Raw genomic sequence first — 25,131 nt, forward strand, 5'->3', positions numbered from 1 at the left:
TTGTTATTCAGTATGATTCATAAGTATTCTTCTTTTAGCCATTAGCTTGAGTATTTTCATCAGATAAAATTGCTTTTATATGTGAGATATTTAAAAATAAAGTATACAGTATATGCATGGCTGAGTCCCTTTTCTGTTCACCTGAAAACATCACAACATTGTTAATTGGCTGTACCCTAATACAAAATAAAAAGTTCAAAAGAAAAAAAGAAAGGTCCCAGGTTGGATGAAAATGAACAATTAAATATAATCTAATACTTAATTGGCCATTGCTCTAAATTATACTAAATACTTGGATTCTTGGAATCCAATTCTTGGAGGATTCTTGGAAGAAACAGTTTTAACTGAACACATAATGAATTAGAAGGAGTTATTCATTTTATAGAATTGTAGTGAGTCATTTAATATATGGGTTAAGGTCTTTTTAAAAATACACTTTATATCTATTTGCTCAAATAAAAAGTTATAGATACCAAAAAAAAAAAGTATACATATTTTATTATAATATGAGGAGAGGTGAACAGTTTTATTAGTTAAAAATCTAGATTTCAAATATAAGTTAACTTATAGTTCGTGGCAAAGTAGGAACAAATAATATTGTACTGTCTTTTTGAATTCCTAAGGTAATTTCCATAGTTTTCAATAAGTGAAGTTTCTCTCTTTCCAGGGGTTGAAGCAGAAGAATGGGGTAAATTTCTTCACACCAAAAATAAGGTAATTATAAAAGAACATGTTGAAGAACTAACATGTTGAAAATATTTTTCTTTTGGTACAGGTAACTGATAATTTAGTTTTCTTATGATTGGCAATGTAGCACTGTTATCACGTAAAATAAATCTTAGTAACATTTCTAACCGTAGTAGTTTATTTGGAAAACATTAAGTTGAGTCTTATTCTCTCTTAATTTGGAGACTCTTAACTGTTGCTCAAGCAGCTTTGAAAAACTCATATAAACTCTGACTTTGGCTCAGAATGATGTTTGTGTATATTAAAATTTGTTTACTAATTCTCTGAAGCAGATCCATATTATCAAAGCCCTCTTAGGAACTTTTAAAATCTTATTTTGAATACTTTTTTTTGTTTCAATAATTTTTAGCTTTACACAGATTTTGATGAAATTCGACAAGAAATTGAAAATGAAACAGAGAGGATTTCAGGAAATAATAAGGTAGGTATCTTTTTAGAGCTGGAAAGTATAACTATCAGTAAATTTATCATTAAGAGCATTCTGGTCTTTTAAACTAGTCTTTTAAACTAATGGTGTATTTTCTCAAATATATAGAAACTTCATATAAAACCACTTTTACTTCTTAGAGCTTTCATATACAAACAGGTATTTCATTTAGATGTTTATTCTTGATCTTGTATATATCACTTTATTATATAGCTTTTCAATTTAATACTTTCTACAGTGTTATTTTTTTCTGCTGGATTGGTTGTACTCTAACTCAAGAAGCAATATATAACTTACAAGATAGATTTATTTTGAAGAGCTCTTTGTCTTATCTGAGTAAGTCGAGATTTACTTATGAAAGCACAAAGAGGCAAAGCAAGGTTGTTTTTTTTTTTTTTTCAATGAAAATGAAAAGTAATGTTAACAAGTGAATTGTTTTCTGAGATTCTGAGAATTTAAATTAGATGTCTCAGATACCATTATATGGTAAATGAGGCACATTTAAATGAGGTACTGTCACTGCCTTCTTTAAATGCTTCTATTTTCTCTACTTTCTTTATTCTTACTACCTTTCTGTTCGCTTCCCTTTGTGTTGTTACCTCCATTCTTGAATGGGTACATTTAATTGCACAACTGGGCCTGAGCTGAGTACTAATATTAAAAAAATATTTATTGAGTCCTTTTATCTGCTGGAGACCGTGTTGGAAAGGTTTTCCTGACCCAAAGGCACTTTTGGAGCCATGTTAATTTCTTTATGCCTATTCAAGATATTTATCTCTGTTTGAGTGATTGACTAAGATTTATTATTGAACTCTGGGTAGGTTACCTTTTAGTTACTGCTGCCATAGTTCCCTGATTTGGATTACTTGTTACCTATGTCTCTGAATTCAAGAACCTCATAAATTTGGATAGTAATACATTGTTCTTTTGTTCAGCACTGAGTCTATTAAACATTTTTAAGAAATGTTATCTCTGAGAATCAGGAGAAAAGAATGTGAAATAACAGGAAATAAATTGTGTATATTAATAGTGTAAGGTTGGATAGGATTATAATCTATGGCAGGCTGCCTTGTTTTCTATATGTTTCATTAGGTTTTGATTATTGAAATGTTTTAGAGATTATGGTTTAATATTTAAAAGCATCTTAATGTATAATACTTGAAATGAGGTTTTACTTTAGCATTTTTATTTCATTGACATTTTAATGTGATTTTAATATAATATTTTAAAATTTATTTTTAGGGAGTAAGCCCTGAACCAATTCATCTTAAGATTTTTTCACCCAATGTTGTCAATCTGACACTTGTGGATTTGCCAGGAATGACCAAGGTAAAAATAGTTGTGACTCAATATGGATGTGGTCATGTTTGTTTTTACTTGAACAAACAACATAGTTTTTCCTTAACCTCATATGGAATGATCAGCCTTTTTTTTTTTTTGCAATTATCTTGATCTTTTAGCAGCATTTGACATAGTTGAGCCCTCCTTTCTCCTTGAAACACTTTTCTTTACTCAGCTTCCGGGACACCACACTCTAGAGGATTATTTCTGATCTTACCAGCCACTCCTTCTCAGTCTCTTTTGCTGATTACTTATCTTCTCAATGTCTAAACAGTGAGTATCCCATAGCTCAATTTTTGGACCTCTTGTCAAGGGGGTACACTTAACCTCTTGATGATTTCATCCAGCCTTATGATTTTAAATATGAGTATCTGTATTCTGACCACTTTCAAATATTTCCAGACTTACATATTCATCTTGTATGTCTACTTGATGTATACTTGTCTGAATTTAAAACATGATGTGTCTGATCCAAATGCCTGATCTGTCCCTCAACCTGACTTGGTCTTTCTATAGTCTCCCCCATCTCAATAAATGGCAGCTCTGTTGTACCAGTTACTTAGCCAACAAGTTTGTAGTCATCCTTGACATTTCTTATCCTATACCATACTTTCCCTGTTAGCAAATCCTGTTAGCTTTCCTTAACTTAAAATACGGGCATACGTTGTGGTATTTCAAATTTAGTTCCAGACCATCCCAGTAAGTGAATATTGCAGTGAAGTGAGTATCACAGTAAAACAAATATACAAATTTTTTTGTTTATCCATTGCATATAAAAGTTATGTTTATACTATACAATTGACCCTTGAACAAGGGGTTTGAACTACATGGGTCTACTTATATGTGATATGTGAATTTTTTTCAATAAATATATTGGAAAAATTTTTGAAGATTTGTAACAATTTGAAAAAACTTGCAGACAACTGCATAGCCTAGAACAGCTGGAAAAGATTAATAAAAATTAATACACAAATCTAGTGTAAAAAGTTAAAATTTATCAAAACCTATACCCACAGACATAGACTGTACATGGTGCTTTAAGTAGAAAGAAATGTAAACAAATGTGAAGATGCAGTATTTAGTTATAACTGCATAAGGTTGGCTGTAGTACATACTGCACTAATGTAATAATTTCACAGCCACCTTCTATTCCTGTTGCACTGAGCTCAAGGTTGTTGAGTGTCCCAAAATGTTGTGTGATGGAAATCATCTCTAAGTAGTTCATTGCTTCAGTAATTTGCATATCACAGTAAAATGTGATCTCTTGAGGTTCTTGCATGTTTTTCATCATGTTTAGTGTAATGCTGTAAAAACTTACCTAGAGCCAGATATCCTGGAGTCTGAAGTCAAGTGGGCCTTAGGAAGAAGCATCACTAAGAACAAAGCTAGTGGAGGTGATGGAATTCCAGTTGAGCTGTTTCAAATCCTAAAAGATGATGCTGTGAAAGTGCTGCACTCAATATGTCAGGGAATTTGGAAAACTCAGCAGTGGCCACAAGACTGGAAAAGGTCAGTTTCCATTCCAACCCCAAAGAAAGGCAGTGTCAAAGAATGCTCAAACTACCACACGATTGCACTCATCTCACATGCTAGTAAAGTAATGTTCAAAATTCTCCAAGCCAGGATTCAACAATACATGAACCATGAACTTCCAGATATTCAAGCTGGATTTAGAAAATGCAGAGGAACCAGAGATCAAATTGCCAACATCCATTGGATAATAGAAAAAAGCAAGAGAGTTCCAAAAAAAAATCTACTTCTGCTTTATTGACTATGCCAAAGCCTTTGACTGTGTGGATCACAATAAACTGTGGAAAATTCTGAAAGAGATGGGAATACCAGACCACCTTACCTGCCTCCTGAGAAATCTGTGTGTAGGTCAAGAAGCAACAGTGAGAACTAGACATGGAACAATGGACTGGTTCAAAATTGGGAAAGGAGTACGTCCAGGCTATATACTGTCACCCTGCTTATTTAATTTATATGCAGAGTATATCATATGAAATGTTGGGCTGGATGAAGCACAAGCTGGAATCACGATTGCTGGGAGAAATATCAATAATCTCAGATATGCAGATGACACCACCCTTATGGCAGAAAGAGAAGAGGAACTGAAGAGCCTCTTGATGAAAGTGAAAGAGGGGAGTGAAAATGCAGGCTTAAAACTCAACATTCAAAAAACTAAGATTGTGGCTTCCAGTCCCATCACTTCATGGTAGATAGATGAGGAAACAATGGAAACAGTGACAGACTTTATTTTCTTGGGCTCCAAAATCACTGCAGATGGTGACTGCAGCCATGAAATTAAAAAATGCTTGTTCCTTGGAAGAAAAGCTCTGACCAACCTAGACAGCATATTAATAAGCAGAGACATTACTTTGCCGACAAAGGTCCATCTAGTCAAAGCTATGATTTTTCCAGTTGTCGTGTATAGATGTGAGAGTTGGACTATAAGGAAAGCTGAGCGCTGAAGAACTGATTCTTTTGAACTGTGGTGTTGTAGAGAACTCTTGAGAGTCCCTTGGACTGCAAGGAGATTAAATCAGTCAATCCTAAAGGAAATCAGTCCTGAATATTCATTGGAAGGGCTGATGCTGAAGCTGAAACTCCAATACTTTGGCTACCTGATGCAAAGAACTGACTCCTTGGAAAAGACCATGATGCCAGGAAAGATTGAAGGCAGGAGGAGAAGGGGATGACAGAGGGTAAAATCATTGGATGCTATCACTGACTCGAAGGACGTAAGTTTGAGTAAGCTCTGGGAGTTGGTAATGGACAGGGAAGCCTGGGGTGCTGCAGTCCCTGGGGTCACAGCAAGTCGGACGTGACTGAATGACTGAACTGAACTGAGGTTCTTGCATTTTTTAATCGTGTTTAGTGTAATACTGTATACCCTGAATAACACCATGAGACCCATATGAAGTGCCACTAGTGATGTTGGAAGTGCTCCCAACAAGCAGAGAGAAGTCATGACATTACAAGAAGTTAAAATGCTTGATGTACTCTGTCTGTAGATTGAGGTCTCCAGCTGTGGTTGTCCACCATTTCAAGGTAAATGAATCCAGCTTAAGCATTGGGGAAAAAAGAAGGAAAGTCATGAAGGCAATGCTGCAGCTATGCCAGGAGGCATGAAAACCTTGCATTTTATGTTAAATGCCTTTTTATTGAAATTTCAGCTTTTATCTGGGTACAGGATTTCTATAGGAAAAGCATATCTGTAGACTCTAACATGATTTGAGAAAAAACATATTCAATATATGACAACTTAAAGCAACAGGAAGGTGAATGATCTAAAGCTGGATTATATATTGCCAGCAAAGGATAGTTTGATAATTTTAGAAAGTTTTGCTTAAAAGAAGTCAAGTTAATAGGAGGCAGCAGATGAGTTCTCAGATGCCATTAAGAAAATCATTAAGGAGAAAGGATAGCTGCCTGAACAGGTTTTTAATGTTAATGCAGATGAAAGTGCCCTATTCTGGGGAAAAAAAATGCCAGAAAGGACATTTATTAGTAAGGAAGAGAAGTGAACACCAGAATTCAAGAAAGGAAGCCATAGGCTAGCTCTACTATTCCGAGCAAACGCAGGGGGTTTATGATTGGGACTGCCCTTATCTATAAAGCTGCTAACCCTTGATCCTTGAAGGCAAAAGATTAAACACCAGCTGCCAGTCTTTGGTTGCTCAACAAGAAGGCCTGGACACAGATAACCCTTTTTATGGATTGGTTCCATCAATGCTTTGTCCCTGAAGTCAGGAAGTACCTTTCCAGTAATGGACTGACTTAAAGTTCTTTTGGTATTAGACAGTGCTCCAGGCCACAGGTGTTGAAGTGGTCTACTTGCCCCCCAACACAGTGTCCCTTATTCACCCTCTAAATCAGGGGGTCATATGGACCTTTAAGGCTCACTACATATGGAACTGTATGGAAAGGATTGTCATTCCTATGGAAGAGAACCCTGATAGAACAGCATGCAAGTCTGGAAAGGATTACACTATTGAAGATGTTGTTGTTAAAAAAGCCATGAAGCCTGAAATAATAAATTCCTGCTGGAGAAAGCTTTGTCCAGATGCTATGTATGACTTCAGGATTTACAACAGAGCCAATCAAGGAAATCATAAAAGCGACTGTGGACACAACCAAAAGAGAAAAAGTGGGTTAGATGGGTGAAGGCTTTCAAGATATGGATCTCGTAGAAATCCAAGGGCTAACGTAGACACTACGTGAGAGGAATTAACAGAGGGTAACTTGATGGAGATGAGTGCTTCTGAAACAGTGCCAGATGAGGGGGGTGCATGTGTGGTCAGTCACTTCAGTCGTGTCCAACTCTTTGTGACCTTATAGACTGTAGCCTACCAGGCTCCTTTGTCCATAGGATACTTAAGGCAAGGATACTGGAGTGGGTTTCCATTCCCTCTTCCAGGACACCTTCTTGATTGAGGGATTGAACCAGTGTCTCCTGCATTGCAAGCAGATTCTTGACTGCTAAGCCACCTAGGAAGCCTAGATGGTGGGAAAGAAGATTTAAAAGAAACTGTATTGGAAAACATAACGACAGTAAGCACTTTGTGAGAAAAGTCACAGTTACTCAAGACTACTTTTGATTTGGTTGAAGAAGGAATGGAACCATACAGAAACATTTTTGGAGTGAAAAAACAAAAGTATCAGACAGAAATTATGATGTATTTCCATCAAGTTACACTGAGTGTGCCTACCTCTCCTGCCTCTCCTTCGGCCTCCTCCACTTCTGCCTTGCTACTCCTGAGACAGCAAGACCAACTCCTCCTTTTCTTCTTTTATCTACTTGATGTGAAGACAAGGGTGATCCACTTCCACTTAACAAATAGCAAATAATCATGGGTTCTGTTGTATGTGTCTTCTTGTGAAATCTAGTAACTATATGGCAAGAATTGTATGTTTTTATGTCATCTTTATCATCATTGCCTATGTACTCATTACGTAGAACATCATGTACAAGACTTGTATTGAAGTGAATAGCCTATCCTTACAAAGCATGTGCTTAGTCGCTCAGTTGTATCTGACTCTTTGCAACCCCATGGACTGTAGCCCGCCAGGCTCCTCTGTCCATGGGGATTCTCCAGGCAAGAATGCTAGAGTGGGTTGCCATGCCCTTCTCCAGGGGATCGTCCGAACCCAGGGATCAAACCAGGTCTCTTGCATTGCAGGTGGATTCTTTACTGTCTGAACCACCAGGAAAGCCCTACATAGGCATAATGGGAGTGATATTTAAATAAAATTAATAATGTGTTAGGTTTTCTTTTTTTTTCTGTTTTGTAACTTTGCTTTCAAAGAATTATTTTACTGTACAGTATGCCTTCACTTGTAATTGGAGAAACTGCGTATCAGCCCATCATCACAGGTAATTGATTTCTGTGTGGTGTTATGAATATGACTTCAACATTGGAATCTATAAACAATGATTCACTCTTCGCTGCATACTCTAGGCTACTGTGAAGCAATCATTTCAATTATACTAGGCTATCATAAAACAGTCTTATTGCTACTTCATTATCAATGCATGAATTGTTATATCTTTAAATAAATATGAATTTCTCTTTCACATTATCTTTTCATTTTTTGTATTTAGTGTCAGTAATGTATAACAACTAACAGTGTTTTGTATCATAAGACAGTATTGATGTACTGATAGATGAGTACTGATAGATATCTTGTAAACAGATGACATAAACTTAAGTATTGACAGAGTACAGTACTGTAAATGTATTTTCCTTACAATTTTCTTACCAACATTTTCTTTAGCTTTATTGTAAGAATACAGTATATAATACATATAAAATATATGTTATTGCCTGTTGTTGGTATAAGGCTTCTAGTCAACAGGAGGATATTTGTAGTTAAGTTTTTGGGGAGTCAAAAGCAGATTTTCAAGTACATGAAGGGGTCAGTGCTCCTTAACTCTGTGTTATTCAAGGGTCAGCTGTACTCTATTCTGTTAGGTGTGTAACAGCATTATGTCTAATAAAGCAATGTACATACCTTAATTAAAAAAATACTTTATTTCTAAAAAAAATGCTAACCATCTGAAACTTCAGTGAGTTGGATGTCATCTTTCTGCTGGTGGAGGGTTTGAAATATTTTAAGAACTACTAAAATGTGATACAGAGGCACAGAGTGAGCAAATGCTATTGGAAAAATTGGCTCCAATAGACTTTCTTGTTGACACAAACCTTCAATATGTAAAAAAATGCAAAATCTGAAAAATGCAATAAAACAAACTGTACCTGTATATCTGGAACTCTGTCATGTCTTAAAAATTTATAGCTACCATCCTGAGCTAGCCACTGTCATCTCAGCTGGATTACCACCATAGTCTCCTAAGTGGTCTTCCTCATAATTTATTAACTAAGCAGCCAGAGTGATACTGTTAAAGTGAAAATAAGATTTTGTCATTCCTTGGGTCAGAATCTTTCTAGAGGCTTCCCATTTCACTCAGAGTAAAAGCTTATGTTTTAAAGAGATTGAAAGTACCTCCTCGATCTGTCTCTTATTACTCTTCTTATTCCTTTTGCTCCAGTCAGTCTTCTGCCATTTTGTTCCAATGTTCATCCCCCAGATAGCTGCCTGTACCTCTCCCTTATCTCTTTCAGTCTGCAGTCATTCTCTTAAATGTCATTGTCTGGCTGAGGTCTCCCTAAATTACTCAATTTAAAAGCATAATCCAATTTAAAATAATAGTTTAAAGTATAAGCTTTAACCTAAGTATTCCTTAGCCTCCTGGTCTTTATTTTTTCCATAGTCTTACCAACACTTAGATACTATGTATATAAAGTGTTTATTACCTCCTTTTTATCACTAAAACTCAGTGAAGGCAGGAAATTTGGTCTTTGTTAATTCACTACTGTGATATAATCTGATATATGGAATAGTGCCTGAAATATAGTAGGTTGTCAATAAATATTTGCTAATTGAGTGAATGAATGAATTTGTCTCTAGACAATTAACACTGACCAGTCCTTAACATGGTAGACGTTTAATATTTGCAGGAGTTACATTTTGAGACTTATACATATTACCAAATTTATATGAACACTGAAGTATATAAATTCATTTTATTTATCTGTAAATGGAGTAACACCTATATTCTGTGGATTAAATGAGGGGAAAAAGCTGAGTTGATTTTTATTACCTGTTTCTTGATCATCTCTGTTTTGTTCAGGTGCCTGTAGGTGATCAACCTAAAGATATTGAGCTTCAAATCAGAGAGCTCATTCTTCGGTTCATCAGTAATCCAAATTCCATTATCCTCGCTGTCACTGCTGCTAATACAGATATGGCAACATCAGAGGCACTGAAAATTTCAAGAGAGGTAGATCCAGATGGTAAGGACGGATATAAATTTTTAATGAGATGCTTGGTTAACAGAGGTGAATCTGCCCTCAAGAGAGGTGTTTTTAATTTTTAAAAGGAGTATGTCTAGCTAGTAATGCTTTTCTATTTTACTTATAGTATCAAATAGAAATTTTGATGGAAATGGATAAATTGCTATATAGGGTAGGCAAAAATAGCTAATAAAAATTATATGTGAAAAAATTTTAAAATTAAACATGATTAAAATTAGTTTTAAAAAAATATTTGTAAGCAAAGGTTAGAAAAACATTAACAAAATGATAGCAGAGATAACATTAGGTGGGATTATAGATTAGGATTTTCCTTTCTTAATACTTTAAAGCTTAATTTAATGGGTCATTTCTTTTCTTTTTTGCATTTATCAGGTCGCAGAACCCTAGCTGTAATCACAAAACTTGATCTCATGGATGCGGGTACTGATGCCATGGATGTATTGATGGGAAGGGTTATACCAGTCAAACTGGGAATAATTGGAGTAGTTAACAGGTGAGCAGTCAAGATTGCAGTGTTCTCATTTCAAAGCAAACCTAAAGTTTTTGATTCAGTCTGAAATGTGATAGTGTCCCTATATTTTCCCCTTTTACTATAATCTTGGTATTGTTAAAGAATTTGTTGCTCTAAAGGAAGAAAAGAGATTCACTAAAACCTCCTGTAGATACTTTTAAACAGAAAATGTTTATGAAGTAAGCAGTGCCACAAAATGGAAAAAAATTTAATGGCTAGGCTTAAAAAAAACAAATCCCTGTCTATTATGTTATGTATGATGAGGGCACTCGGTATTAGAAAACTCATGTATTAGAAAAAAGTATTATTTAGTTTACATCCAGTCAAGAAAGAGATTTTTAAGGAGTATTTTAATAGATCAATGTAACCCCTAGCATTAATGATTCTACACAATTGCTGGGATGTGACTTGGGAGACATTTTATTAAAGGTATCCTAATAATACCTAATTTTGCTGGGAGAAATATCAATAACCTCAGATATGCAGATGACACCACCCTTATGACAGAAAGTGAAGAGGAACTAAAAAGCCTCTTGATGAAAGTGAAAGAGGAGAGTGAAAAAGTTGGCTTAAAGCTCAACATTCAGAAAACTAAGATCATGGCCTCTGGTCTCATCACTTCATGGGAAATAGATGGGGAAACAGTGGAAACAGTGTCAGACTTTATTTTTTGGAGCTCCAAGATCACTGCAGATGGTGATTGCAGCCTTGAAATTAAAAGATGCTTACTCCTTGGGAGAAAAGTTATGACCAACCTAGATAGCATGTTAAAAAGCAGAGATATTACTTTGCCGAGAAAGGTCCATCTAGTCAAGGGTATGGTTTTTCCATCGTATATGGATGTGAGAATTGGACTGTAAAGAAGGCTGAGCACTGAAGAATTGATGCTTTTGAACTGTGGTGTTGGAGAAGACTCTGGGGAGTCCCTTGGACTGCAAGGAGATCCAACCAGTCCATCCTAAAGATCAGTCCTGGGTGATCATTGGAAGGACTGATGCTGAAGCTGAAACTCCAATACTTTGACCACCTTGTGTGAAGAGTGAAAAGACCCTGATGCTGGGAGGGATTGGGGGCAGGAGGAGAAGGGGACGACAAGAGGATGAGATGGCTGGAGGCATCACCGACTTGACTGATATGAGTTTGAATGAATTCCGGGAGTTGGGGATGGACAGGGAGGCCTGGCGTGCTGCAATTCATGGGGTCGCAAGGAGTCGGACACGACTGAACGACTGAACTGAACTGAACTGAACTGAACTGAATAATACCTAAAGGTAACTGAAATTAAAAATTATGGACAGGAAACTAATTACTATTGAGTGTCTGCTTGTGTTTTGGCCACTCCGCTGTGAGAAATTTGCAAATGGTATCTCTCTGAACCTTCCCAACATACCGGAGAGCTATTATTTTAGTCTGTTTTACAATCAGGAAACTTACTAAGTGATACATTTACCAAAGTCACATGGCTGGTGAAAGCAGAGCCAGATTCAAATGAAGATCTTATCCAAAACCTTTATAAAATAGGAAACACTGAAGCTGTCATGAAGTCTGGATTCTACTCCCAGTTCATCCACAAACTAGGTGTAATGTGGGGTTAAATGATTCCTGACATCTTTGGTCTCAAACCTTTTAAAATGAAAACGTTAGTCACTGATGTCTTCATACTTGTCTGCTTCTAATCACATGTCTTTCTCCCTCACCCCTGCTCTTTAATTCCCATTATCTCTTTTCATGGCAAGCATTATAAAAGTGTTGTATTTTGCAACCCATTCTGGTACTCTTGCCTGTAAAATCCTATGGACGGAGAAGCCTGGCAGGCTATAGTCCATGGGGTTGCAAAGAGTTGGACACGACTGAGCGACTTCACTTTCACTTTCACTCTCCAATTTAGTTTCTTGTCCATGGATAAGATACACAGTTGATTAAGACACATATATTTTTACCTGTTACTTAAGAGTACTGTTTTTGACTGTGGTTAACGGTAATAATGTGGCCTACGTTATTCAAACATGGCTTACTTAAAAGTCACACAGTTTGAATCTTGGCTGAATTACTTAATATGTGACCTTGGATAAATTAATCTCTCTGGGCCTTCCTTACTTTGTTATAAAATGAGGCAATACCTATTGCATGGAATTGTTTTGAGAATTAAATGAAACAGTTCACTTCAAGCATTATAGACAGTTCCTGGTGCCACCATCATTAATTTTAGGCTATCATTGTCATCCTCCTCACCATTCAAACTACTTCAGTTCAGTTCAGTTGCTCCTTCGTTTCCGACTCTTTGCTACCCCACAGACTGCAGCACATCAGGCCTTCCTGTCCATCACCAACTCTCAGAGTTTACCCAAACTCATGTCTATTGAGTCGGTGATGCCATCCCACAATCTCATCCTCTGTCGTCCCCTTCTCCTCCTGCCTTCAATCTTTCCCAGCATCGGGGTCTTTTCAAATGAGTCAGCTCTTCACATCATGTAGCCAAAGTATTGGAGTTTTAGCTTCAGCATCAATCCTTCTAATGAATATTCAGTACTGATTTCCTTTAGGATGGACTGGTTGGATCTCCTTGCAGTCCAAGGGACTCTCAAGAGTCTTCTCCAACACCACAGTTCAAAAACATCAATTCTTCAGCACTCAGCTTTCTTTATAGTCCAGCTCTCACATCCATACATGACTACTGGAAAAACCATAGCCTTGACTAGACAGACCTTTGTTGGCAAAGTAATGTCTCTGCTTTTTAATATGCTGTCCAGGTTATCATAACTTTCCCCCCAAGGAGTAAGCGTCTTTTAATTTCATGGCTGCAGTCACCATCTGCAGTGATTTTGGAGCCCAAAAAAACAAAGTCTGCCACTGTTTCCCCATCTATTTCCCATGAAGTGATGGGACTGGATGCCATGATCTTAGTTTTCTCAGTGTTGAATTTTAAGCCAACTTTTTTACTCTCCTCTTTCACTTTCATTAAGAGGCTCTTTAGTTCTTCACTTTCTGTCATAGGGGTGGTGTCATCTGCATATCTGAGGTTATTGATATTTTTCCCAGCAATCTTGATTCCAGCTTGTGTTTCATCCAGCCCAGCATTTCTCATGATGTACTCTGCATATAAGTTAAATAAGCAGGGTGACAATATATAGCCTTGACATACTCCTTTTCCTATTTGGAACCAGTTTGTTGTTCCACGTATAGTTCTAACGGTTGCTTCTTGAACTGCATACATATTTCTCAAGAGGCAGGTCAGGTGTTCTGGTATTCCCATCTCTTTCAGAATTTTCCAGTTTGTGGCGATCCACACAGTCAAAGGCTTTGGCATAGTCAATAAAGCAGAAACAGATTTTTTTCTGGAACTCTTGCTTTTTCCATGATCCAGTGGATGTTGCCAAAGCACTTAGTACCTCATTTTACTTCGGTTGAAACAGTTTTGTTATTTTTTCAACCTTAGGAGTCAGCTAGATATTAACAATAAGAAGAGTGTAACTGATTCAATCCGTGATGAATATGCTTTTCTTCAAAAGAAATACCCATCTCTGGCTAATAGAAATGGAACAAAGTATCTTGCTCGGACTTTAAACAGGTAACATTTTACCTTTTGGAAAATGAGATGTTTTTGGTTTGCCAGTAGGTATCTCAGACCTTTGATTTTCAATTCCTTACATTTTTATAATGTGCTTGTCTATGAAATTTCACTTTTGTTTCTTGTATAGTAGGTTCTTATAATGTATTTATTTTTATTGAGCTGTGCCCAGTCATGTCTGACTCATGGCCGCCCCATGGACTGTAGACTGCCAGGCTCCTCTGTCCAGGAATTTTCCAGGCAGGAATGTTGGAGTGGGTTGCCATTCCTTTCTCCAAGTGATCTTCCCAACCCAGGGATCAAACTTGTGTCTCTTGCATCTCCTGCATTAGCAGGTGGTTTCTTTACCATTAGCGTGCCACCTGGGAAACCCTTTCATTGAGGTAGTTGGCATTAAATCATCGTGTAATCTAGGAATGCTCAAGTGATTTTTAAAATACATTAATCATGAAATTATTTACAGTCATTCTACTTTGATGATAGAAATAGATGGCAGTTGATGTCATTTCCATTTTGTATTTCAAGAACTGAATTAAAATATATAATTTTCACATAATCTTGTCTTAATTAGCATGTCTTCTAGTCCTGTTCATAAAAAGAATGTAAGCTGTATACCTTGAATTCTTTTTTTTTTTCCTTTGAATTCTTAATACCCACTGATGGTATTAGATCATTCAAAGAATTAGAAGAACTTTCTAGACGATTTATACACAACTTAAGTGAAAGCTATTTCCTTCTGTTGTTGTCATTCAGTTGCTAAATCATGTCTGTATCTTTGCTTTACTCCCTAAATAAATTAAAAGTGGATGGACGTGGATTTTAACAAGATTGATTTTCACTGTGCTGAGTACCTATTATAAAAGATAAGTCAGAAACCAAAATAATGTAGGTATAATTAGATTGTGTAGCTAACTTTCTTTAAGGTAATTGCTGTAATAGAGAAAAAATTTTTTAAATTTATATTTGATTCTCTAGCAGTTGTTACCATATATTGGATTGAAGGCAAATTTAAAAGGCATTTTAACAAGACAGTTTCCTTCCTGTCATTTTTCAGACTAAGTATTTACGTCTATTCTAAAATTGCATTATTTCCTGCCAAGACAAGTTGTTTGACAGGTTTCCCCATTATTTGCATTTTTAAAATTTGAGCTCCTTGGATCTTCAAAATACACAATTTTACTTTAAAATTCTTCCTTTCTAACCTTTGTTAGGTTACTGATGCATCACATCAGAGATTGCTTACCAGAGTTGAAAACGAGAATAAATGTTCTAGCTGCTCAATATCAGTCTCTTCTAAATAGCTATGGTGAACCTGTGGATGATAAAAGTGCTACTTTACTCCAGCTTATTACCAAATTTGCCACAGAATATTGTAATACTATTGAAGGAACTGCAAAATATATTGAAACTTCAGAGCTGTAAGTAAGAAATTTCTCTATGGATTTGGCTACCTGGATTGCTAGGTTAGATAAAGAAGAAAGATAAAGATCTTTTGTTACAGTGACTTTGAGATTATCTGATTATGATTTATTATCTGTAAAACAGGAATATCATTTTGTAGAAATTATGAATATTTGATATGTATGTAAAATGCCATAAAAGTATGTAAAAATATGTAAAACATGGTAAACTTTCAGGTTTTTTTTTAAAAAACAAGACTTTAATTGATAAGTATAACATTTTATAATTTAAAAGAGTTTGTTTCTTTAATATGGACAACAACATTGTTCATGAAAAAATAAAAAAATGCAGATAAGGAAAAAGAGTAAAGTATAAGGATAAGATTACTTTCAATTCCATCATCCAGAAATAATCCCTATTACTTTGGCATTAATCTAGACATTTTTCTATATATTTATAGGACATATAAATGCCTATAATATACATCTTTAAAAATCAGATGCTACAGAATCATTTCTTTAAATCAACTTGTCACAAACAGCTAGTAGAAATTGCATATTTGTATCTTCAACCTTAAGGTTTATATAGTATTTGACTTTTTAGACATATACTCTTATTTGTTCAATCAGTCCCCTACTCTTGGTAGTTTGCTTTCGGTTATATACAAATATATACAATGTTGTGATGGACTATCTTTGGAGCATGTATCCAAGTAAATCCTTAGGGTAAATTTCTAGAAGTAGAATTACTAGATCAAAAGGTATATCACATCCTCAAAGTCTCTTATCATTGCTATATTAGTAGTGCATGCTAAGTTGCTTCAGTCGTGTCTGGCTCTTTGCGACTCTATGGACTGTAGTCCACCAGGCTCCTCTGTCCATGGGATTCTCCAGGCAAACAATACTGGAGTGGGTTGCCATGCCTACCTCCAGGAGATCATCGTGACCCAGGGATAAAACCTGGATCTCTAACGTGCTCCAACATGTTAGGAGTTCTGTAACATCCTCCTGTATTGGCAGGCAGGTTCTTTACCACTAGTGCCACCTGGGATGTTAGTAGTAGATTGTATTGTATTACTAGTAGCAATATATAAGAATATATTTCTCTGAACTCTCACCTTTAAAAAGCCTTTTAATTTTGAAAAATAACTATAGATTTCTAGCAAGTTGCAAATAAATATACAGAGAGGTCCCATTTACCCTTCACCCCACCTCCCCCAGTGTTGACATCCTGCATATCTGTAGTACAATAACAAAGGAAGAAAATGGACATTGGTACAATCCACAGTTTATTCAGATTTCACCAGTTACACTTCATGTGTGTGTGTGGGTGTACAGTTCTGTGTACTTTCATGTGACCCTGGTAGCCTTCTGTGTGAGTTAACTCCATAGAATATTTCTATCTTTGTAATTATCTAATCAAGCCTCATTAGAACATTGAAGAGAGACCATTTATATCTCTTTCAAGGATTGGGAGAGCTCCATAGTTAGGAATGCATTTGGGTTGGGCTGTGAATAGAATATGGGGAGGCCGTAAGCAGTAAGCAGAAGGGTATTTTAGGCTTTGGAACAGCAGAGAATAGTGCAGGGCGAATTTGGAGAATGGCACGTATAGTGATGGGATGTAACAGGAAGTAAGGCAGGAAAGGTGTCTAATAAGAACAAGACTGTGGAAAGTGTAATGTGTCAGAATTTGAAGAGCTTCCTACTATAAAAAAATGAAAACATTTTTGGTCACAGGAGTTCCCCACTTTAAAAGGGTAATTCTGGTCATTATGCAAACTATTTGGAGAAGGTAAAGGTTGGAGGCAGAGAGACTAGTTACTGGTAATTTTAACTATTTTAAAGTATAATACGTACTACCAAGTATATTCACAATATTGTACAACCATCAAATAGTATCTATTTCCAAGATTTTTCATCATCCCAACAAAAACTCTGTATCAAATAAGCATTGGTATTTGTCTTCCTCTCTTCTCCTAGCCCATGGTAACCTCTGACTTACTTTCTATGTGAATTTCCCTATTCTAGATATTTCATATAAGGAAAATCATACAATATTTGTCCTTTTCTGTCTGGGTTATTTCACTTAGTATAAGTAAGTATATTTCACTTAGTATTTCACTTAGTATAATGTTAGGCTGGTACCTTCTGCCTAGGCTACTGTTAAGAAAGTAGTGAATAGTGATGGTTAAAATAGAGAAGAATGAATGATTTGGGGGGATATACCATATTTGTAAAGTTTCAACTGGATTTGAATGAAAAAAATAAAAGATAATACCAGGATTTCTAGTCATTAAGACAGGAAACACAAGGTATCTAGTATGTAGGTGTAGAGATTTAATTTGTTTAAAGCAGGGATAAGCCCATTGACTAAGAATCATTTTTACATTTTTTAAATAGTTGAAAAAAAATTCAAAGAATTTTTTACGTAGTGTATATGTAAAGTTCAAATTTTAGTGTGTGTAAGTTTACAGGAACATAGCTATGCTTATTTGTTTACATACAGTCTGTGGCTGCTTTTGTGCTCAATGGCAGAATTGGCAAGTTGTGACAGAGGCCTGAAAGTCTAAAAGTATTTAATTGGCCTTTCATAGAAAAAGTTCGCTGATCTCTACTCTAGATTGTGAATAAATAGAAATTAGTAGGATACTTTTCTTATCCTTAAGGAGCATGTGGTCTAGTTGAAAACTTGAGCAGAGAAAAATGTTTAGTTGTTGTTAGTTAACTGATGTTTTCTGACAGAACAATTTACTCTGTGTGTGTGCATGTGCACATGCATATATCAATGCCTTTTGTGAAATGACTCCTTTCCCCATTAAAAAGATTAGAGAAATTGATTCATAACAGTTGAGAATACATGGAAATGGTCTAAATGTAGTTGTCTATCATCTTAATGCTTACAGAAAGACTTCTACTTTGTAGTGTCTTTCCCTTTTAGTAATACTAGAAATCATATATTTCATTGCCTTTCAGATGTGGTGGTGCTCGAATATGTTATATTTTCCATGAGACTTTTGGGCGAACCTTAGAATCTGTTGACCCTCTCGGTGGCCTTAACACTATTGACATTTTGACTGCCATTAGAAATGCAACTGTGAGTATGCTTAACTTTTAGAATTTTTTGAAATGAGGTTAAAGATTATTTTTTAATCCATATATCCTTTTTAATGAATGGTACAGTTTGTTATTTTGCTCTTACTCTTGAAATTAGGAAGTACTTTTCATGAAAAAATGCCAAAAAATTTGATTTATTTTAACCTTAGGGAAGAACCAAAATTATACGTAGCTATAAGAGCTCATGATTGTATCTTTTTAGGGTCCTCGTCCTGCTTTGTTTGTGCCTGAAGTTTCATTTGAGTTACTGGTCAAACGGCAAATTAAACGTCTGGAAGAGCCCAGCCTCCGTTGTGTGGAACTGGTTCATGAAGAAATGCAAAGGATCATTCAGCACTGTAGCAATTACAGTACACAGGTATTGAGAAATGGAACAGGTTTCTGACTAAGTAGTAAAAGACATAGGTTCAAGGTGATAGGTTCAAGGGACAGGAGGACATATAGAAGATGGACTAAAAGTTAAAATTTTAGTTCCTTATCTAAAAGTGATATTTGAAATAGTATAGTTAAATATAGCTTCCAAATCTGGTTTAGTATTTCAGTGATTAATTTTCCTTCAAACCAAACAGACTGTTTCTTACTTCCATCATATATAGGAGTTGTTGCGGTTCCCTAAACTTCATGATGCCATAGTTGAAGTAGTGACTTGTCTTCTTCGTAAACGGTTGCCTGTTACAAATGAAATGGTGAGCTGTTATTTCATAAATCATTGTAGTCACTGTTAATAAAATCATTTTGTATACTTTATGAGTTTAGGCATAATGTTTCCCAGTGTATCAAAAAGAAAAAGAAGTGAATTTCAGTCTTATTTCAAAGGAAACTTCAGTAGTTCTAGTATAAAATGCATTTTTCCTCATATTTTAGTCATTGTTAGCCTGCAGCCACATTTTCCTAAAAATAGCCAGCGGAAGTTTATTGTTGAGGATTGTATTCAGGTATGCTTTATTATATATATGGGCTTCCCAGGTAGTGCAATGATAAAGAATATGCCTGCCAATGCAGGTAGACCCAAGAGACACAGGTTTGATCCCTGGGTTGGGAAAATCCCCTGGAGTAGGAATGGCAACCCATTCCAGTATTCTTGCCTGGAAATCCTATGGACAGAGAAGCCTGGCAGGCTACAGTCCATGGGGCGGCCATGAGTCAGACATGACTGGGCACAGCTCAATAAAAATAAATACATTATAAGAACCTACTATACAAGAAACAAAAAGTGAAATATTATAGACACACACAGTATAGAAATGTAAGGATTAAAAATGTAATCAAAGGTCTCTGACACCTATTGGCAAACCAGAAACATCTCATTTTCCAAAAAGTAAAAAATGTTACCTGTTTAAAATCTGGACAAGATACTTTGTTCCATTTCTATTAGCCAGAGATGGTTATTTCTTTTGAAGGAAAGCATATTCATCACTGAGTGAATCAGATACATTCTTCTTATTGTTAATATCTAGCTGGCTCCTAAGGTTGAAAAAATTAACAAAACTGTTTCAACTAAAGGAAACTGTGTTACTAAGTACTTTGGATGGTGAGGAGGATGACAGTGATGGCCTAAAATTGATGAAGGTGGCACCAGGAATTGTCTGTAATGCTTGACATGAATTGTTTTATTTAATTCTGACAATAATTCTATGCAATAGGTATTATCTCATTTTATAACAAAGTAAGGAAGGCCCGGGGAGATTAATTTGCCCAAGGTCACATATTAAGTAATTCAGCCAAGACTCAAACTGTGTGACTTTTAAGTAAGCAATGTTTGAATAATGTAGGCCACATTATTACCATTAACCACAGTCAAAAGCAGTACTCTTTTTTTTTTTTTTTTAAAGCAGTACTCTTAAGTAACAGGTAAAAATATATGTCTTAATCAACTGTGTATTTTATCCATGGACAAGAAACTAAATTGGAGAGTAGCCATCTACAAATACACTTTTGTAACACTTCCTTGCCTTGAAAAGAGATAATGGGAATTAAAAAAAGAGCAGGGGTGAGGGAGAAAGATGTGTGATTAGAAGCAGACAAGTATGAAGACATCAGTGAGTAACGTTTTCATTTTAAAAGGTTTGAGACCAAAGATGTCAGGAATCATTTAACCCCACATTACACCTAGTTTGTGGATGAACTGGGAGTAGAACCCAGACCTCATGACAGTTTCAGTGCTTCCTATTTTATAAAGGTTTTGGACTAAGATCTTCATTTGAATCTGGCTCTGCTTTCACCAGCCATGTGACTTTGGTAAATGTATCACTTAGTAAGTTTCCTGATTGTAAAACAGACTAAAATAATAGCTCTCCCGTATGTTGGGAAGGTTCAGAGAGATACCATTTGCAAATTTCTCACAGTAGAGTGTCTAAAACATAAGTAGACACTCAATAGTAATTAGTTTCCTGTCCATAATTTTTAATTTCAGCTGCCTTTAGGTATTATTAGGATACCTTTGATAAAATGTCTTCAAGTCACATCCTGGCAGTTACGTAGAATCACTAATGCTAGGGGTTACATTGATCTATTAAAATACTACCACCTTAAAAAACTCTTTTTTTGACTGGATGTAAACGAAATAATACTTTTTTCTAATACAGTGCCCTCATACGTAACATAATAGACAAGGATATTTTTTTAAGCCTAGCCATTAAACTTTTTCCATTTTGTGGCTCTACTTACTTCACATCCACAGAGTCGGACACAACTGAGCACACATACATATAGCAGCACTGTTCTAATGGAAAGTTGGTTTTATCTTCAGCCCCGGCAAACTGAGCCTTTATATAGCAAGTAATTTTTTAACTTTGATGTATGTCAGGATAATTTGGCTGTTTGTACAGCTTGCTTGTTTGATGACCTAATGTCATAATATCATGGCTGCTATCCTTAAAAATAAAATCCTGAAACTGGCGTAAATATGAGATAAGCATTTGAAATTGTCCATATTGCCTCTAATTGTTGACTGTTTCTTTTTTTCCTTTCTGGTCTCTAAAAGTGCATTTGGGTCCTTGGCTCAGAGTGGTGAGCCCCAATGGACATTTACTTACATTTACTTTACAAGTACAAAACCATCCTTGGAAGTATAGAATGTAAGTGCTGCTGCTTAGCTGTTTTCCTGGCAAGCATAACCACGAATTAAAATGAGTGAGAACATGATTAGCCTGATCTTGGACTCTACCCACTGATACCAGAGTCATCAGAATTTCATTTAAATAAATCATTTTCACTGGTTTTGATCTTTTAGTGCTGTTCTGATACCTGAGATTTGTCAGGACAGTGAAATGAAGGACTTAGTTTAATCTCTCTATAATGCTAGAGTAATTAATTTTAACTTTCCTTTTTGATTACTGTCCCAATTAGGATTTTGAACTACATATATTTAAACTAGGTGCTTCATAATTAGGGCTAATCAATTAGGTTAGCTCAGGCCTTTAAATGTATCCTTTACCCAAGTGAAGTTAACATCTTTAACTTATATCTGATTCTGTAATGTTTTATTATTGAACCTGAGCTTTTGACATGGAATAGTGGATGATCTAAGGTTTTTATATAGCAGAGTTGCTTGGAAGTTAGATACGCATCAAGTAGATAACTTTTTTCTCCCTAACAGTATACTTTTATCTACTTCAGTGCCAGAAATGCAGTCTTAGATGCTGAAATATAAATAATTTAAAAGAGAGAGCAAATTGTTATTTCGTGTAAGATTTATCAGTTGAAGCATAATTATCAAGTATTTCTTTAGGCATGTTTCCTGTACGGTCTTTCAGAATTTATCTGTTAAATAAGTTAATATGTTTCCTAAATTAAAATTAGGTTGGCATAATATTGTATATAGCCTAATTTTATTTTTTTCTAGGTTCATAACTTAGTGGCAATTGAATTGGCTTATATCAACACAAAACATCCAGACTTTGCTGATGCTTGTGGGTTAATGAACAACAATATAGAGGTAAATACAATTTAAATTTGTGTTTTTTGAGAGAGAAAATCTGTTTTAGATCAATTATATCAAATTTACTGAGCAAGGAATAACTATAAGACATTTATGTACCTTATTATTGTCATATTCCAAGAATTATGCTGAGGGCATTACATTGTTTTCTTAAATTTAATCCTCAAAATCACCTGGAGGGATTGTTCTTATTTTCTGCTTATGAAACTGTAACTCAGAGAGGATCTGGGGCTCATTGATTTAGTATTTGTATTTGAAGGGCTGTCTGGTTCCATTTCAGTTAACTGTTGTTGCAGTTTATTAGACTGAAGTATGTAAAACAGTGGATGTTTAAACTTGTTTTTACTTGATTCTGAAAGCTTTGAAGGAAACAATCCAAGAATTACCTAAATTATAGTGTATTTGGAAAAACAGTACTGTTTCACCACTACTATGATTGCTGCATTTCATGGATCCTTTCTTTTTTCCATTTGAGGTTAATGTTGTAGGTTGCATAAGAACTCAGAAGGAGCCAAGGCTGATAGATAGAATGATTTATCTGCATGCATTTTTTTCTCTGCCATTTTTATACAAAACAGTAAAATTTTCTGCTGTTTCATAGTCCAGGAAGTCTCTCTTCTGTATCAAATTTCTTTTATGCACAGAGAGAGAAAATTGTAAACATGGAATTTGGAAACTGCAAGGGACCTTTTAGTTAAAAAGATGAAGAACCCGAGACCCACAGCTGATAACAGCTGTTACTTTACTGCATATTTTGCTGGACACTGTTAGAGGGGGAAAGCACCATCTCTTTAACAGGTACAGGGAACTGTTTTTTAGCTGCATAGTTGAGGTAACTCCTATTGTCAGAAAAAATTCCAAAACACATGTAAGTAAGGCACTTGAAAACACTTAAGAAAGTGGATTCTATAACAATTATCATGTTAAAAATTGGCATGTAGACACTTTCTTTAAGATAGGAGTTAGTTCTTGTAACATGGAAACCTTCAAGGATGAGTTTTGTCTGAAACAGTTTTTCTAGTACTGACAAGGTCATTTATGATGTGATTTCAGATCAGTATTTTTCTTACAGGTGAATGTCTCTGATTTTAATAACTATGTGTCAGAGAACAAACACATAGATACTCTCATTTAATCTTTAGAGCAACCTTATAAAGGTAATGTTAATAGACTAGGAAACCAGGGCTGAGAGTTAGTAACTTGTTCAGTTAACAAAGCAGTAAGCCAGCTCTCCGGGGCCGGCTAAGGTCATAACTGGTTGGTAATGGTTGGTAATAGACTAGCATGAAAATTTCTGGTCTCTTGATTCCTCTGCCTTTTGCTTTGTGTTCTTCTTCAAAATGTACATTTAAATGCTAACTTGTAATTCTGAAAGTTGTTAAAAATCCATATATTTTTTATCATTTGCTATATTTTTAATCACTAGGTAAGTGAAAAGTTAGTATAATTTGTTACAAAATTTTCTTACCCAAAAACAACACTGTGAAGCTTTGTTAACTTACACCTTTTTTGCAAGTCAGTGTTCATGAAATGCTTTCTACTCAGGAGCATTTTGACTGCATTTAACTTAAATGCTTTTCTGCTGTATTTGATGCTGCTTGTGAGCCAGTATTAACACCTTCGTCCTTTTATATTTTCATAGTCTTGCACCTATTATGGTGCTTTACATACAGTAGGTATTGTTGGTTTGAATTTAGTGTTTCTTTAGTTTGGTACCAGAATTATATTGATGATATCAACAAACTAGAAGAGTGGCAGGTGATCAGTCTGTTAAATTGCCCAAGTTATAGAACAGACTGTCAGTTTTTAACACTAAGAAAGCAGAACATTCTTATAGATATTTCTTATTGTTTTGTGAGAACTGTGTGAATGTAACACAAATGTCAGCAGGTTAGAGTGATTTTTAAAGGCTTTGCTTAAGTTTTCTGCGACCTGTATACTTCAGATTCTATATGGTGTGTTGAAGGCTTACATACACTTTTATGTGGGAACAGTTTAAATCAGTGATTCTTAACTTTGTGGGAAAGGCAGAGATGATGCTGGGCCACTGACCCTCCCTTGAGAATTCTTGGTACAGAAAGCCACTATTACTGATGTTGAATTTATCCCTCAGGTATGTTGGAGCAGAAAAAAGATTGAGAAGCATCAGGTTAAATGATTTCTTGTTTGTTTTAAAATATAATTATGGTATGAGTCTCAACAGTGGGAGGATATACTGTTAGTTATTCCATACTTTTCAATTAAGCTGAACTTTTTTTTAGTAGCTTACATCTCTTATGTTCTGATAATCATGAATCTTATGCTTGCTTGTGTTTTATAGGAACAAAGGAGAAACAGGCTAGCAAGAGAACTGCCTTCAGCTGTATCACGAGACAAGGTAAAAAATGTTTTTAAAGCATATTCCCAACCAATATGCAGAGATGGATTGGTGAGCCTCAGAATATTACTGAGTTCTAGGAGTAATTTTTTCTTCTTACTTTAATATTCCATTGGCATATTTGAGTAAAGGTATGCAAGTTTCAGAATGGCTTTGAGTAATTTAAAGATAAAATATTTTTAATACATTGGAATAAATGCTTAAAGGTGGATTTTAAGTATCAAGGCTTTTTGAAGAATTCAGTGACTGTCAACTTTGTAAAATTAGTTGAAATGACTTAATGACTTTATTGTAACAAGAGGCTTTTTTGGAGAGGGAAGATGA

At 35.4% G+C, this 25,131-nt stretch overlaps 1 protein-coding gene across 8 annotated transcripts in view; it reads left to right on the forward strand.

The window, feature by feature from the left end:
- The window catches only part of DNM1L (dynamin 1 like), a 73,771-nt gene that overhangs the window by 44,094 nt on the left and 4,546 nt on the right, over positions 1-25,131 (forward strand). For all 8 annotated transcript variants that reach the window (XM_070453917.1, XM_070453918.1, XM_070453913.1 and 5 more), the window contains 12 exons: positions 668-714; positions 1,097-1,168; positions 2,417-2,503; positions 9,711-9,873; positions 10,267-10,387; positions 13,842-13,973; positions 15,185-15,391; positions 18,350-18,470; positions 18,693-18,848; positions 19,087-19,176; positions 22,335-22,427; positions 24,751-24,807. In XM_070453917.1, coding sequence (XP_070310018.1) covers positions 668-714; positions 1,097-1,168; positions 2,417-2,503; positions 9,711-9,873; positions 10,267-10,387; positions 13,842-13,973; positions 15,185-15,391; positions 18,350-18,470; positions 18,693-18,848; positions 19,087-19,176; positions 22,335-22,427; positions 24,751-24,807 — 1,346 coding nt within the window. The remainder of the gene's footprint in view (positions 1-667; positions 715-1,096; positions 1,169-2,416; positions 2,504-9,710; positions 9,874-10,266; positions 10,388-13,841; positions 13,974-15,184; positions 15,392-18,349; positions 18,471-18,692; positions 18,849-19,086; positions 19,177-22,334; positions 22,428-24,750; positions 24,808-25,131) is intronic.

Source organism: Odocoileus virginianus, chromosome 23, assembly GCF_023699985.2.
Source record: "Odocoileus virginianus isolate 20LAN1187 ecotype Illinois chromosome 23, Ovbor_1.2, whole genome shotgun sequence".
NCBI lineage: Eukaryota > Metazoa > Chordata > Mammalia > Artiodactyla > Cervidae > Odocoileus > Odocoileus virginianus.